This window comes from Sorex araneus, chromosome X (assembly GCF_027595985.1).
Source record: "Sorex araneus isolate mSorAra2 chromosome X, mSorAra2.pri, whole genome shotgun sequence".
Taxonomy (NCBI): Eukaryota; Metazoa; Chordata; class Mammalia; order Eulipotyphla; family Soricidae; genus Sorex; species Sorex araneus.
The window spans coordinates 21,901,996-21,919,132 of record NC_073313.1 but is presented as its reverse complement, the minus strand read 5'-3'; the positions used below and the strand labels follow the sequence as shown (position 1 = coordinate 21,919,132).

The window sequence follows — 17,137 nt, the reverse complement described above, 5'->3', positions numbered from 1 at the left end:
GGTTCGATTCCCAGCATCCCATATGATCCTGTGAGCACCACCAGGAGTAATCCCTGAGTGCATAAGCCAGGAGTAACCCCTGTGCAACGCTGGGTGTGACCCAAAAAGAAAAGAATGCCGAATGTCAAGCGAATTATTTTTTTCTTAGAGTAATTCTATCAAATGACAACATTTGGGATATGGTGAGTTATCTAATATATAATTCCAGCTATTTCCTTCCTACATTCTGAAGGGTGCCACCAGAATGAGTGCCACCAGGTTCTTGAAGGAGTCTTTGTAGGTGACCAGCTGGGTGAATGGGAGCAAAGGACACAGCCTCTTAAGCACTTAATTTGTACAACTGAGAAATGTGATGATACCACTTCCTAGTTTGGAGGGCTTTTATCAGGCAAGGAGGATCCAAGTATCTGAACTCTTTTCCCCTTTCACTTTGCTGTTATGATGACCAGGGGCCCGTACACACTTGTTTCTGGTTATGGAGCTCATGAGCGTTCGCACTCCTTGAGCTGCAGCACTTGCTGGCTGTTAGCACACAGCTTGCCACCTTGGCTCACCTTAGTTTGGGTGCTCACTCATGCCAAGCTGAGCACCGTAGATCACAGACTCTGTCACAGCCAAGGTCCCGACAGCTGGGCTGCTGAGGCTGAGAAGTGTGCTCAGCACACAGGGGCGGCACTAGTGATTGAACTCAAGGCCTGAAGTCTGAAAGACTTTTGCCATGACACCATCCCCCAGACCTCAAAATTATGGGAATTCTAGTCCTTGCTCCATCAACATTAGTTTTCTGATCTGGAGCTGACTGATATACTAACTAGTGCCTCTGTTTTCTCATCTGCAAACTTCAGATAAATCTCACACAGCAAAGGCTTGTTAGTTCAGATTCAAGAGTGCAACATGGTGACTAGGGGTATTAGTAAGCCAGCTCAGCTCTGCAGGGCACCTGACTTGCTAGGCCCTTGTCTGTGTGAGGCAATCTCACTAATGTTTTTGGAACATGTTAAAGTCTCCCTTCACAGTACTGAGTCAAAATGACCATTCATTGTCATACATGGAGGGAAAATGGAGGAAGTCTATTTTTATTTGTTTGGGGGCCATACCCCAAATGTGCTCAGGGCTGACTCCTGGCTCTGTGCTCAGGGGCCATTCCTGGCAGGGTTCCGAGACCATATCATGTGCCAGGGCTCAAACCTGAGTCAGCCGTTTGCGAGGCAAATGCCCTATCCATACGCTATCTCTCCAATCCCAGAAATAGGGATTTTGCCCCATGGAATATGGCAACTGTAGAGTTCCAAGAACTGACATGGCACGGAGAGGCACTCTCAGAAGGGAGCTTGGAAATGCGCTCTTGCATGCAAGCCACCTTTCCATTCTTCTAGCACCTGATATTTGCCATCCACTGATCCAGAGAAAAGGTAAGTGACTGAGGCATGTTTATGGAGAAGGTGTCAAGGCCCAGGACATTGGCCTCATCGACTCCATGGCCCCATCCGGATGAACCCTGGAAGTTCCTGGACAAACCCTGTCTTCTCCATTCCATTATTATTGTGGCCTCTGGCCACCGAGGGCAGGAGCATGTGGCGACTTGGAGGAGTTTCAGGAATCCTTACCACCAAGAGCTCACGTGGGCACGCCTTGGAGTTGGTACCACCAAAGCCAGCTAGATTTTTTCAGCCCTTTCCAAACAGGCATCCTTTGGGAGGAAGTGGCTTTTCAAAAATATGCAAGCCTTCTGAGCAACTGCACAGTAAAATACACTTCTATACCCCAACCATGCAAAACAGCGTGGGCCTGGGTGTGGGTTGCTAGAGAAGTGTCATCGTGGGTGGATGTATGTCTTTCTCAGGACGTGCATATCCTGTGTCATTAGTCGTGTCAAAGAACTTATATTTAGTCAAAAGAACCTAAATTTAGGTGGCAATCTTCTAAAGTAAAATGTTTCTTTCCTCCTACAATACTCAAGCTAACTCCCAGGAAACTTTTCATAACATGTTGCAATATTTACACTACCAAAATGCCCCCTCATCTGCTTTTCCGCTCTTTTTTTTTCAGTCCATATTCGCATGCATAGCATTTTCAGGCTATCACTCCCCTTCCAGAAACCTCAGCATCCTCAGCCACAAATCACAAATCTCACAAATGGATTTCGACATCCTTCACCCGCCCATTTCAATCCTGGCATCGCTCACTGACAGCCTTGTTCTTGCCTTCTTTCCAACAAAGCCAAGTTATATTGATTCGGTCTTCTCTTTTGGACCTTCCCTCACAGATCACTCATCTCCAGACTTCAAGTCCTCCCTCTCCTTCTCCAGCCACCTTTAATCAGGAGCCACAGACTTCAAGTTCAGATGATCAGAGAGCTCCTTCACATGCTACATAATGTGTACTTAGGAATAAAGACTCGACTTTCCATCTCTCTATTTCCTAGCATGTGTACAATGATCGGGAAAAAATTGACCTGCACCTTATCTCCTCTAGTTGGGCATTGGCCCTAACCTCTCCACTTCCATAATTGTCCTGTGGCAATGCTCACTAATTTCATCTAGCAATCGTGTTACTCCTTGGCACAAGTAATCACATAAAACTTGCACTTAATCAGTTCAAGGCACAAATCTCTAAACGCCAATCTCTGGTTTCATCTAATAACCTTATAAACACAGATTACCAGATGGTAATGTCCTCATTACCAGAGATGCTAAATAGGACCTATTCAAAGATTTTAGCAGGAGTAGACCCATGAGTTATATCATAGCCAACTCCTCTCAGAAGGCCTGCAACAAAAGGCTGGGGTTCAATAAACCTTACCTTCCTAATACCTGCCCCAGCAATCCTTCCGTAGGATGGGCAGTGATCTTAGTTTTTGTGTGTGCCCTACTATACTTGGACAATCCCTTTTTTTTGCTCCTTGGGTCACACCCAGAGATGTACAGGGATTATTCCTGGCTCATGCACTCAGGAATTACTCCTGGCAGTACTCTGGGGACCATATGAGATGCTGGGAATCAATCCTGGGTCGGCCACGTGCAAGGCAAACGCCCTACCCGCTGTGTTATCACTCCAGCCCCTACTTGGAGAATCTCTTAACACCTATAAGCCATTGTCAGAATAAATGTTTTTAATTTCTTAAACACAGGCTTAGGAGCAGAGAACAGTAGAGTTAAGGTGCATACCTTGCATGTGACTAACCTAGGTTCAATCCCTGACACTGTCTATAGTTCCCTGAGCACTAGTAGGAGTGAGCCCTGAGCACAGAGGCAGGAATGAGCCCTGAAAACTGCTGGGTGTGACCCAGAAGCAAAATAAACAAGTAAATAAAAACCCACAGGCTTCCAGTAGAAACCAGGAAATGGAGATATAGTAAAGCAGGTGAGGTGCTTGTCTTGCACACAGCTGACCCAGATTCAATCCCCAGCATCCCATAGGGTCCCAGAGTCAACCAGGAGTGACTCCTGAGTGCAGAGCCAGGAGTAAGCCCTGAGCACTGCCAAAAATACAATGTACAAAAATACAATGGGAATCAAATGTCTGAAATGGTTAATAAAACAACATTTTAATATTTGACATTATAATATCTGTGCTATTTTATCAACTCATTAGCATTGGGCCAATGATTTTTGGAATACTGATGTCTATAGATTGTATTTCCAGATATCTATAGTAAGACAGTAAAATAACTGATTTCCATTGAAAACAATGCCATGGGCACTACTAATGATACCAGACTTTGTTGCCTTCTTTCTTAAAGAAAAGGCTAAGGCCAAAGAGATAATACATCGGGTAAGGCATTTGCCTTGCACAGGGCTGACATGGGTTCGATCCCTTGCATCCCATTGGTCTCCCAAGCCCAGCCAGGAGTAATTCCTGAGAGTAGAACCAGGAGTAACCCCTGAGCGTTGCTGGGTATGACCCAAAAAGCAAAAAAGAAAAAAAAGAAAGGAAGAAAAGAAAAGGTTAATATTCTATCAGAGCTCAGTGAAAATAAGGTGCCTTTCCCCCCACTCAAGTAGTAAACTCTACCAACTGCTCTCGTAAGGGTCTATATTCCTAAGAATCCTTTAGGGGGCTGGAGAGACAGTCCAGGAAGTAAGGCACTTGCCTTGCTTGTGGTCATGGCTGTAGCAGCCATGAGCCTGGTTTTAATCCCCAGCACCAGACAGTCAAATAAGGACCACTAGGGGTCACTCCTGAGCACAGAGCCTGGAACAGCCCCTCTCAAATGTGACCAAAACAATATAAAAAATTAAAATTAAAAAACATACTAAAATTGGAACAATGAAAGTTAATATATTTCATATAAAATAAGTGTAATATTTAAAGAATACTTTTTGGGGGGGTCACACCCGGCGATGCACAGGAGTTACTCCTGGCTCATGCACTAAGATATTACTCCTGGCGGTACTCAGGGGACCATATGGGATGCTGGGATTTGAACCCGGGTTGGCCACGTGCAAGGCAAACGCGCTACCCACTATGCTATCACTCCAGCCCCTCAATATTTAAAGAATACTTTAACAATAAGAGGCAAAAAAGAGAATTTGGAAATAATGGGCACAAAATTTTTAAGTGGCCTTCAGACAGAATGAAATTATCTGGAATTATCCAGATCTAGAAAAATTTACGGTGACAATTTCCCCTAATCTTTCCTATGTCCCTCTCTTCGCCTCTCTTTTCCTGTAAGGGTGTGGGGGTGTTGAAAATCACACATTCCCCAAAGAATGTGTTGTCTGTCCCATTACATTATTCAGACTGTCCAGAATATGAGGTCCCTACCAGAGGTCTGGTAGTCAAAGCTGGAATGCTCTGGAATATCCTGAGCTAGTAGAAAAACTCAGGTTTTCTTCTTTCAGAATCAGCTTCCATATTTATAGTCATGATTGGACTCTCAGGGGGAAAAACCTGAGATTTATTTCAATAGTGCAGTTAAAGTTTTCATATCAATTAAAATTGTAATTTTTGTTTGGCTAGGGAAATTATATTTATTCTCTTTCGGGGAGGGCATCTTGGGACCACCCCCGATGGTACTCAAGGGCTATTTCTGGCTCTGTACTCGGGCGCTAAACCAGGACCTGCTACATGGAAGGCAAGCGCCTTAGTCTGCTCTCTCTCTCTCTCTCTCTCTCTCTCTCTCTCTCTCTCTCTCTCTCTCTCTCTCTCTCTCTCTCTCTCTGGCCTAGAAACTAACATTTCTAAGCATCTCAACATCCACTAGGGGCGGGGGGATATCTGTGATAAGTGACTGAAAGCAATCAAAGCCAAGCGTTTCTAGAATGTTAATTTGTAACTTCTCCCCCCTCCAAATTAACAGGAAAAAAATAGATAACATATTGTGGAATATACCTGATGCATCTCACTGAATGCATTCACCAAGTAATAAACAGTTGCAGGTGCTGGAGCAATAGCACAGTGGGTAGGGCGTTTGCCTTGAATGCAGCCGACCCACGTTTGATTCCCAGCATCCCATATGGTCCCCTGAGTACCGTCAGGAGTAATTCCTGAGTGCAAAGCCAGGAGTAACCCCTGAGCATGGCCGGGTGTGACCCAAAAAGCAGAAAAAATAAATAAAATAAACAGCTGCATATGGACATTGTTGGCTCACAGTCACAGTCAGTGGACTGTGGAAGAGTGCAAGAGTCCCTGTTACTCTTCCCGAGCCCAGACTCAAAGACCAGCGTGCAAATTACTTTCTTTGTATCTTGACAGGAAGTCTTGGGGCCCCAGAAAGGGCTCTGGTCAGCTTTACTGAATGTACCCTCTGCCTGCCCTGTCGTTTTAAAGCCTAGGACACCAAAAAGTGTCAGTAGTGACCTTTCTCTTCCCATCAGGGGTAAGCTCTGGCTGCATCGCAGGACTCTAGGTGACAGCACACATGGAGGGAGACACAGGACCAGAGAAAGCCCCAACTAGCCCCACACACAACCATTACACCCAGTTACGTGCAAAGGGAACTCCTTTCCTTTGTCCAAAAAATACTGTAGGCCAGGCATTGCTGTTGCACCACCATAGAGATCACAGGTCAAGGTTCTGTAGTCACAGAGTACACCATCCTCAGAGAGGGGGCAGTAAGAGGATGGATAAAGCAAACAAGCAAGCAACATGATCATTTCACAAAAGACACTAACTGAATAGCAGGATATAACAGGACTATATTTTAGTTTTAATTGAGGCATCACAGTGTTGAATAAGATTAAATCTGTTGGGTTTTTTTAATTGATTTATTTTTTACTTTTTGGGTCACACCCGACGATGCACAGGGGTTACCTCCTGGCTTTGCAACTCAGGAATTACTCCTGGCGGTGCTCGGGGGACCATATGGGATTCTGGGGATCGAACCTGGGTCGGCCACGTGCAAGGCAAACGCCCTACCCGCTGTGCTATTGCTCCAGCCCCAAATCTGTTGCTTTATAGCTATAGAGTACTACACTAATCCTTCCACTCAGGATAAAGTTATCCTCTGACCCTTCTCTTTCACTAAAATAACATATTAAACATGCTTATCTCATATTTGGTTTTTTTTGAATGATTTAAATATCCAGTTAGTGGGGCCAGGGAGATTTTCCAGTGGGCAGAGTGCTTGCCTTGCACATGTCTGACCCAGGTTTGATCCCTGGCACCCTATACGGTCCCCTGAGCACCTCCAGGAATAATCCCTCAGGGCCAAGTGTGAGCCCTGAGCACTGCCATGTGTGGCCCCAAAAACAAAGAAAAGAAAAAAACAGCATGGTCAGAAAAAACAAGGACTCTGGGACTGGAGCAATGCACAGTAGGTCGGGTGCTTGCCTTACATGTGGTCAACCTGGGATCGATTCCTGGTACCTCATAAGGTTCCCAAGCTCACCAGGAGTGCCCCCTGAGCACAGAGCCAGAAGTAAACCCTGAGCACCACCATGTGTGGCCCCAAACCCAAAAGGAGAAAAGGAGGAATCAGTGGGTGCACTCATATAACAGACTCACTAAGACTTACAGAGACTGAGCTCTCACCAATAATAAAAGTTCACCTCAATGGCTAATTGCACCCAAGCATGAGCGCACACAAACACTCACTCACTCACACACACACACACGCACATACACACACACACACAAAATCCCCATTTTGTTATTTCAGTCTGATATCCAGTCTGATCATTTGATTCAAATAATGATGACAAGTACTAAATTAGTACTTAATGATGTCAAGTACTAATTATTAGTCCATGGTAGGAGGAAAATGATACAATTCACTATGTCTTCAACAGTCTGAGCTTCCTAATGATCAAAATGATGTTTCAAAAGCTGAACTGAAGTCGTCATTTTTCCATTATCTCCCAAAGACGGTTTGGCAGGAATCATTTAGAGGGGGGTTATTATGGGGTATGGGGGAGCTATTTAATTAAGAGAACCATTTGAATTTCCGCCAGTAGGTATTTACAAATAAATAACTGACCCAGGAATCACAATGGTCTTTCTCGGCTCACTAATGCACGGGTCCTACTTCATCTTAAGGCTGGACTGGTGCTGTCTGTGCTTAAACATGACAATACACTGCATTTCTTTATGAAATGATGGCCAAAATCGCTATGGTATATCAGAGATGAGCTGGCACTACCTTAAGTCATCTGTCTTTTGCTTGACACAAGTGTTCTATCTCACTCATCACCTCACGTTTCGCAATTGCTCATTTGCAGATTTTTTTTATCTGCTTGTCCAGCAGCAACATTTGCTGTATCATCTTCATGGTCACATGAAGACAAATTTAGGAGGTTCCGTAGAAAGGGAAATTTAAGACTTTCAGGCATATAACTACATTTAGCTGTGGAAACAAAAAAAAATCCTGCTTCTTAGAAAGAGCAAGACATAATTGCATTTTCCACATAGAAATCTAAGTCCTATATGCCATTTAAAGATAAAATTCGTGAATCCAGGTTGCTGACTTGACTCGAGGGCAATTTTTCATCAGCCAGGTCTGTCAAATCCATTTTACTTCACAAATTGGACAGCCATATCTGTGTGTTCTCTATCAGCGATGAGAAAATGGCACTCTTCTGATCGGTAGTATTTGGATTTATTTTTAGATACTCTGTTTTTATCGAGGGTAAGGAAAAATATCTAGAGAGTATTGAATATTTTTGAAGGCATATGATATTTACAAAGGATAAGACCAAAATAAAACTTCAAGCATTTGCTAGATATTACTTCATGAGTCTAAGAAGTACCTTTGAAATGAAATGGAAGCACAAAGACAAATATCTACTGAGGGCCTGCTATGTGTCAGGAAAGAGCCGGACTGGACAACGTATATATGTCATCACCTTTAGTCCCCACAAATCCTATGAAATGGGTATGCTTTTTTGTGCCCTTGGAGAGATAAGAAAACTAAGGTAGGTTAGGCAAGTAATTGGCCAAAAGTGACAGAGGAGAAATTAAAAGGAAGCAGGAATCACATCTAGCTCAAAATGAGATGGCTCATGACTCAAAACACATGCTCTGAGTGTCTTACAATGTGGCAAAAATCTGGAAACAACCTAAATGGCAAAAAAATAATTCATTAATTAAATCCTACTAGATCCATATACAGCAGTCACATAAAGGATGTTCCGGATCTATTTTTATAGACATGAAAACATGTTAACATGTGAAGCATAAAGTTTATAAAGATAAAATATATTGTCCCTTCTTTTTATTTTTTTTTTGCTTTTTGGGTCACACCCAGCGATGCTCAGGGGTCACTCCTGGCTCTGCACTCAGGAATTACACCTGGCCATGCTCAGGGGACCATATGGGATGCTGGGAATCGAACCCGGGTTGGCCGCGTGCAAGGCAAACGCCCTACCCGCTGTGCTATTGCTCCAGCCCCTATATTGTTCCTTCTGAGATATGTATGCGTGTGCACATACATATGTATATATACACATTTATGCATAATTTAAAAGTTATCACTGGGTGGCAGATTTTGAAATAGGTTTCTTTTTGTTACCTATTCATAGTTGATCTACAATAAGCAAACAGAGGATTCTCAAAAAACTTTCCCACTTTTTGAAGTTTGTGCACAAATAGACACATGCATGTATGACTATGCACACATATGTGTCTGTGTATTTAGAATTGCTAGAGACCATAGGAGATGACTCCCCAGAGCCAACTTACATGTTCAAAGGAGTAATATAACAAAAACAAGATCAAAACTGAGGTCTAAACTTGAGGGGTTAACATTTTGTAAATTACGAAACTTCAGGATACCATGAGCAAGTGATGAAGTTTACTCTGAACACAACAAACCAATTAAGTACAGACTTCGTATCTGATATACTCTCAAATATATCAAAGGGTATTGGAGACAGTACAGTCGGGAAGGTTCTTGCCTTGCACACAATTGACCTGGGTTCAATCCCCAACACCACATATGGTCCCCTGAACACTGCAGGTGTGGCCATAAGACAAAAACAAAATAAAGGAAATATAACAACCTATACTAGGCTTGTGTTGAAATCGAGGAAACTAGAATTCTAACTTTTAAGCTTTTCTTTAAGCAAATCTTAGGAATGAACTTAGTCATGTTAAAATGACTAGAGACTGAACACAATGGCCACTCAACACCTTTATTGCAAACCACAACACCTAATTAGAGAGAGAGAACAAAAGGGAATACCCTGCCACAGTGGCAGGGTGGGGTGGGGGAGACGGGATTGGGGAGGGTGGGAGAGATGCTGGGTTTATTTGTGGTGGAGAATGGGCACTGGTGAAGGGATAGGTTCTCAAACTTTGTATGAGGGAAACATGAGCACAAAAATGTATAAATCTGTAACTGTACCCTCAAAAAAATAAATTTAAAAAAAAAAATTAAAAAGTGCAGTCATGGGGCTGGAGCAATAGCACAGCGGGTAGGGCATTTGCCTTGCACGCGGCCGACCCGGGTTCAATTCCCAGCGTCCCATATGGTCCCCTGAGCACCGCCAGGAGTGATTCCTGAGTGCAGAGCCAGGAGTAACCCCTGTGCATCGCCAGGTGTGACCCCAAAAGCAAAAAATAAAATAAAAAGTGCAGTCATGCTTCAAATCCCAAACTATGTGCTTCTCATCAACCACTGCTGTCTGTAGAGTGTATCACCAACCCCCAGCAGAAACTTACCTTTCAACTTGAGATCAACGTTATGTCTCAACCAAGGATAAACCCCATAGCTTGGCATGTCTTCAGGAATTGGATTATTGTTTATCCAACCATCACAAGCAAACCGGAAGAAATTATCACAGGGGTTCACAGACAAGTTTACTTTACTCAAGATGGCAGCAGCTATTTAGAAAGAAAATCACAGGATTAATGACAAGCACTGACTACTGTGTACCATTCCTTTCCAAATTAAACAACGATTTCCTATCAAACAGTTCCTGAGCCTTGGCTTTTACATTTCCCCTCAAATGACTCCCTGAATCAACTTCACTGTATTAAATTACGCCATTCAGAATGAGTGGGTAAAATTTTGGTATAATTGCTATTGGTTTTTACAGAACTGCTCCAAACATCTATGAGGCATGCAATAGAAATCCAAATAGTCAATTCTTTGCAAAGATACAAACAACATTTCCTTGCATCCCTTTCTTCCTTCTACAAAGTTGACTTTGCCACTCTTCTCATCGACCTGTATGATCTATTTTCACAGCCTTGAATCTGACTGGCCTTGGGACTTGATTGACCAATAGAATGTGAGTTTCAAGACCAGGCCTTGAAAGATCCTGCACCTTCCCTTTGAATGGAACCCTAAGAGTGCCCATTGAAGGAGCTGCCTAGTGTGAGGTCACATGGAGAAGAACTAAAGTCAGCACCAAACTAAGACAGGCATGAGGCCATCACTGACCTTCCAAGCCCCGTGACCCTCCACCTGATTGTAGCTGCATAAATGAGCCTCAGGCAATATCAGCGCACGCGTGTGTGTGCACACACACACATACACAAAACTATGGAACCATGACCTTCCCACCATAATTTTAGGCCTTGTGGTTTAGATGACTTGTCTCCCAGCAAAGATTAACTAAAACAGAGGCTCACATATCTACAATTCACCTTCCGAAAGACCTGGAAGGCCGGTTGTTAATTTTTTTTTAATTGAATCACTCTGAGATACACAGCTACAAAGCTGTCCATGGTCGGGTTTCAGTCATACAGTGTTCCAACACCCTTCCCTCCACCAGTGCACATTTCCCACCACCAATGTCTCCAGTTTCCCTCCCACCCTCAAGTCTGTCTCTACAGCAGTCTCTTTCTCCATCCCTCCCTTCCTCCCTCCCTTTTTTGGGGTTTGCAATACAGATACTGAGAGGTTATCATGTTTGTTCCTTTACCCATTTTCAGCACAGAGTTTTTATCCAAAGGGATCATTTCCAACTATCTTTGTCATAGTGGTCCCTTCTCTGTCAGTTGTTACTTCTTGAGCCCCCTGATATTCAGTAACATTCACAGATGAATGACTTCCTAGAAGAGATATCCACGGGCCCCTCTAGAAGGAAATTCTAGGGAGTTCAAGGAGAGAACTACAAGACTCAGCCCCACAGACTCCTTTCTAGGGAAGACACAATAGCATAGGGTAGAGTGGGGACACTTGTCAGGGGACAGGGGCAGAAATGAGTATTTGTATGAGCAAATAAGAAAATACAATACATCAACAATTTTCCCACTTATAAGCACACACACACAATCATCTGTGGAAGATAGTCCATAGACAAGAAGTTTTTGTGTCCATGAGCTATTTGAGAAATATAATTATTTACCACCTGAGATTCTGAATCTCTTCCAACTCTCATAAATAGCTGGCTACCATCTTACCACAAAGGTATGCACCAGTTGATTTTTTAAAGCAGCCAATGTTTTAATGGCATTGAAAAGATGACATACTGGGTCATTTTCATATTTAAATAAATGCCAGAATGCAGTTGTGTTTAAAGTAATGAAAATCCAAACACTTTTTTAATTAAATATGAATCATTTGCCACCCCCCCAAAGTACACTTTTTAAAATTTTTCATACATTTAGATACTGACTTATATGTCAGCTTGGTTACAAGTGTTGTTCCTCCAGGTTCTTAAGTTATGCTAGATAGTTCCCAAGTGTAGACTATGCCAATTTCCAACAACTTTCTGTCCACCACAGTGGACAAATATTCTCTCAGTAGAGAGTTCTTTAGAACACCCTAGAAATTCCAAACTCCACAATTTATACCCACCCCATGAAATGAATGCCAGGGCTTTGGTTTAGAATTTTGATCAATTTATCATCAACTCTAATCTTTCTCTTTCTGAACTCATGCCTTTTCTCAGACAACATACTTCCTGCTACTATGTTACCATTATTACTGTTATTACTCAATAAGCAAATATGCTAATGCAGCCTCAAACTCTTCACTGCCCTTTGTTTCCAGTTATTCTGCCTATGCAGCTATAAAAAAAAACAAATAAAGAACGAGGCTCAGACAAATCCCAGTCCTGCTCAATACTGAGTCACCCTGAGAAACACTTACACGCATTTGTATTCATGTGAGCATATTGTTTGCTGGCTGCCTGCCCAAGACGCCCCGACCCCCCTAATGCATCCTCACCAGTATTCTTGCAAGTTCCTCAAAAAACTGCAAGATCAGCTCTGACCTCAGTCCTGCTAGAAAGTCGTGGGGGGGGGCGGGGAGGAATGTCGCACTCACACAGAATTGGGGAGCCAGCCTGCTGAGTAGGGAAACAAGTTTCAGCTCCCTATTCATCACTCAGGAATCACAGCTGGACCCAGGGCTGCACATTCTGCGGGAGAACTGGGACTTCAAATTGCAGGGGACAAGCGCTTTCAAGACACTGTCACCCCTCTCCCCTTCCGCTCCGTGGAGAAAACCCAGACAGGCTTGTTCTAATTGAAGCAGTATGGGGAGGAAGAAAACCTGTAAAAGGCTTTGTCGCCACATCTACGGGAGACTGCTAAGTGTGTCCCACCGAGCAAGGGCGGAGGGCTGGATCTGGAAACAGCCACATGTTCCAGCCTGAGTTTGGAAGATCAGTCAGGGCTCAGGGGAGAGGGCAGTGGGCATTAATAACAAATGATAATCATCACCAGGTTATCCTGTGACACAGCGGTCAAGCGCATGGCTTGCATGAATGAGACATGGAGTTTTGATCCCCAGTAGTATGGGGAGGGGACACAAAGCCAGACATTTGTCACAGACGTTAGAGCCTTACCAAGGGGGGTTGAAGACGACAGGGAAGCAAGCAAAAATTATCGAAGCTTACACTGCTAACCTAACTTCCCTGTGCCTTCATGTCCTCATCTGTAAACTGGGGATTACAGAATCCCGAGGGATCTTCATGAGAATTAAATGAATAAATCCAGGGGATTCTTTAGAGCCAAGCAAACTGTCTTCCAAATTTTGTTGCCAGCTAGATTACAGCATACTTAGATATCATATAATGATATTTCATATAAATATAAATTTATATTTATAAACAACATCTCATACTCTATGCCACTGATGTACCAAAAGTAGCATGCCACATTTGATGGGGTGTAAAGTAGAAGGCAACTCATCTCAGGGAGAAAAATAGATATACATATATATGTAAGCACACAAGCACAAATATACATACATATACATATAAGCACACAAGGCTCAGCCTTTGGCGTGTTAGCAATCTCTTATACACGCGATTAATGGCTCCAGGGTGAAATACAACAGTCTTCACATACTTTCCTCTAAGGAAATTTGTTTGGATCATTTTTAGTGGATTATTCACAACAAGCAATACCAAAGATATTATTTAGGTATTTAGGTCCTGCTTTGGGGACAGGGTTTGGGGCTCAGGATGGGAACATTCAAAATATGGCGGTGGGAAGGTGTCATGGTGGTGGGATGGGTGTTTGAACATTAAATGTAACAAATTATTGTGAACAACATTCTAAAATTAAAATGACATTTATTGTTAATTTAGTTTACATTTAAATTAAATTATTTTAAAATAAATAGATTAAATTAATTAACATTAATTTATTTTAATTTCAATTAAATCTTGCTACCATTTTCCATATGGTGAAATGAAGGCTTGTCATGGTTATGTGGCCGCAGATCAAGTGGCCTGTAGGTAGTCTTTCCCCATTCATGATTTGGGGGGAAATTAGGAGTGAAGGAAACGGAAATGGAGGGCAAGAGAGGAAAGAAGAGGAGAGGAGGCAGCTCAGACATGGCTGGAATCTTCTCAGAAAACATCCAAAGCTCATCAGACACTTCCCTTCCCCTTTCCTTTCCCCCCCCCCCCCGCCTCTTCCCCACAACGGCTGTTGATGGTGATGACTCACAAAGAGAAGTGCTCTACCACTGAGCTATCCTCCCCTGCCTCACTCCCCTCTTGAACTTTGCTTGCCCCACACTCACATGCCACGCCCCCTTTTCCAGGCCTTCCCTTGGCACAATTCTCCCGTGATATCTGCTCCACAACTTCTCCACAGAACCCCCCCCCCACCACCACCACAACCACCACCACTACCTCTGACACAGGCTCGGGTTACACCACAGAGGGCTGTAGCTGGCAAGCTTTTTGCTACGGAAATAGCAAAGTCAGTTGTTTTTTTTTTCAACACAAGTCAGCCATTCACCAACGTGATAATGTAAAACAGGACAGCAAAGCAAAACACTAGTTGAGGGGAGGTGACATTACCAAATGTGACTGTGAACGTTCCAGGTCTGTGCTCTCATGAAGTGGCCCTCAGAAAAATGAGAGGTCTATGCTCCAACGGAATGGTGGCAGTTCAAAACTTCCCAATTCCCACGTCTCTCAGAACCGCAGCACAGCAGAAACACAGTGCGCCAGGAAGTTTGGAACCTGTGCTCTGAGAGTGCTCCCCGGTGCTCCAACCTGCTACGGACCATGCCCTCACCCCGGGAGAAAATGTCAGATCAACTGTCCTGGCTGGGCAGAAAGGGCCTGGGAACTCCTCAGCCTTTCTTATCCTTCCAGGGATGATCAAGAAGCTAAAGTATTGGGGCTGGAGCGATAGCACAGCGGGTAGGGCATTTTCCTTCCACGCGGCCAACCCGGGTTCAATTCCCAGCATCCCATATGGTCCCCTGAGCACCGCCAGGAGTAATTCCTGAGTGCAGAGCCAGGAGTAACCCCTGAGCGTTGCTGGGTGTGACTCAAAAAGCAAAAAAAAAAAAAAAGAAGCTAAAATATTGGTCCTGTGTCATATTATGAAAACCAAGCAAATCAATGAGATTCTCTCCTTGGCATCGTGGGACAGACGGAGAGGAGTCAGAGCACTTGATTCTTCACCAAGAACTGGAGTTGAGGTGGCTGGAGACACAGTACAGCAGGTCAGGTGCTTACCGGGCACACAGCTGATCTGGGTTCGATCCCTGCCAAAACATATGGACCCCAAGTCCATGAATACAGAGCTAGGAATATGCCTTGAGCACTGCTGGGTGTGGCCCCAAACAAAAACAAAACAAAACAAAACCTTGGAGTTGAAAGAAGTTGAAGCCAAGTGCTGCCGATAACCCAGGATGGCATGCTGGAAAGTCATTCTGCCTCTAGACGCCTGCCTTTCCCCACCCGCAAATGGGCCTGGTCACAGCACCAATTTCGTGGTGCTATGAAAATTTAAATGAGCTGGCATATTTAAGTCACTTTTACATGTGGCACGGTTAAAAAAGAAAAGATATCGGGGCTGGAGCGATAGCACAGCGGGTAGGGCGTTTGCCTTGCATGCGGCCCACCCAAGTTCAATTCCCAGCATCTCATATGGTCCCCTGAGCACTGCCAGGAGTAATTCCTGAGTGCAAAGTCAGGAGTAATCCCTGTGCATCGCCGGGTGTGACCACCCCCCAAAAAATAAGATATCTGTGACTCAAGAATGGGACAAAGGGGCTGGAGGGACAGTATAGCAGGTAAGGTAATTCCTTGCATGCTACCAACCCAGGTTCAATAGAGTCCCTGGCCATGAGCGATCCCAGAGTGCAGAATCAGGGGGAAGTCCTGAGCAATGCCAACTGTGGCCCTGAAACCAATAAAAATAATGGTTTTGGGACCAGAAAGACATGACCTCTAGGAACTGATCTTAGCCACTAATTTTATATTAGGTCTAGGAGTATGTGTGGGGTTAAGGGCAGTTAGGATAGAAAAGGGATCAACATGACAATAATATTTGGAAATGATCATTTTGGACAGGAACTAAGTGTTGAAAGTAATAAGGAGATATACCTAATAAGTTTTGTATTATCTGTATAGCAAACACAAGGCCAAAAAGCAAAGAGAGAGAGATGAGAGATGAAAGAGAGAGAGAGAGAGAAAAGAGAAGTGCCTGCCATAGAGGCCAGCGGGGAGGGGGAGGGAAACTGAAACATTGTATGACTGAAACCCATTCATGAACAACTTTGTATATGTGTATATCACTGTGACTCAATTAAAAAGAATTAATTTTGGAGAGCATCTAGAACAAAATGAAAGCTCTTTAATTTACTACTTCCCCAGCTCCAAAACGCCACCATCTAACAACTACCCCAAGGCTTTACTTTCTCTTACAAGGCTACACCCAAACCTCCAACTAGCAGTTCATCTCCTAAGCCCTCCAGAATCTCTCCTCCTTCCTCATCTCTCTCCTGGCTTATTAAACTTACCTCCAATCAGAGTGACCTTCTTCCCTTCTAGTACCCTTGGATCTCTCCTCCTAGAAAAACGTCCTTACTTCTTGGGCTAGAGCAATCGTACAGCAGGTAAGGCACTTACATTGCAAGCTCGACCCGGGTTCAAATCCCCGGCATCCCACACGGTCCCCTGAGCACCACTAGGAGTAATTCCTACGTGTAGAGCCGGGAGTAACCCCTGAGCATCGCTGGGTGTGAGTGTGACCCAAAAGAAACAAAAAAACAGGGGGCTGAAGCAATAGCACAGCGTGTAGGGCGTTTGCCTTGCACGCGGCCGACCTGGGTTCGATTCCCAGCAACCCATATGGTCCCCTGAGCACCGCCAGGGGTGATTCCTGAGTGCATGAGCCAGGAGTAACCCCAGTGCATTGTCGAGTGTGACTCAAAAAGCAAAAAAAAAAAGAAAAAAGAAACAAAAAACAACTTCCTTGGTCCCAAATCCCTACAAGACTGTGTCCATTTCTGAAAACACTCTGTGGCTTCTGAGCACACTTAGGACCC

At 43.9% G+C, this 17,137-nt stretch overlaps 1 protein-coding gene across 2 annotated transcripts in view; it reads right to left on the bottom strand.

Moving 5' to 3' along the window:
• The window catches only part of PHEX (phosphate regulating endopeptidase X-linked), a 256,340-nt gene that overhangs the window by 230,967 nt on the left and 8,236 nt on the right, over positions 1-17,137 (bottom strand). For both annotated transcript variants that reach the window (XM_004612239.3, XM_012933584.2), the window contains exon 3: positions 10,102-10,263. In XM_004612239.3, the coding sequence (XP_004612296.1) occupies positions 10,102-10,263 (162 nt within the window). The remainder of the gene's footprint in view (positions 1-10,101; positions 10,264-17,137) is intronic.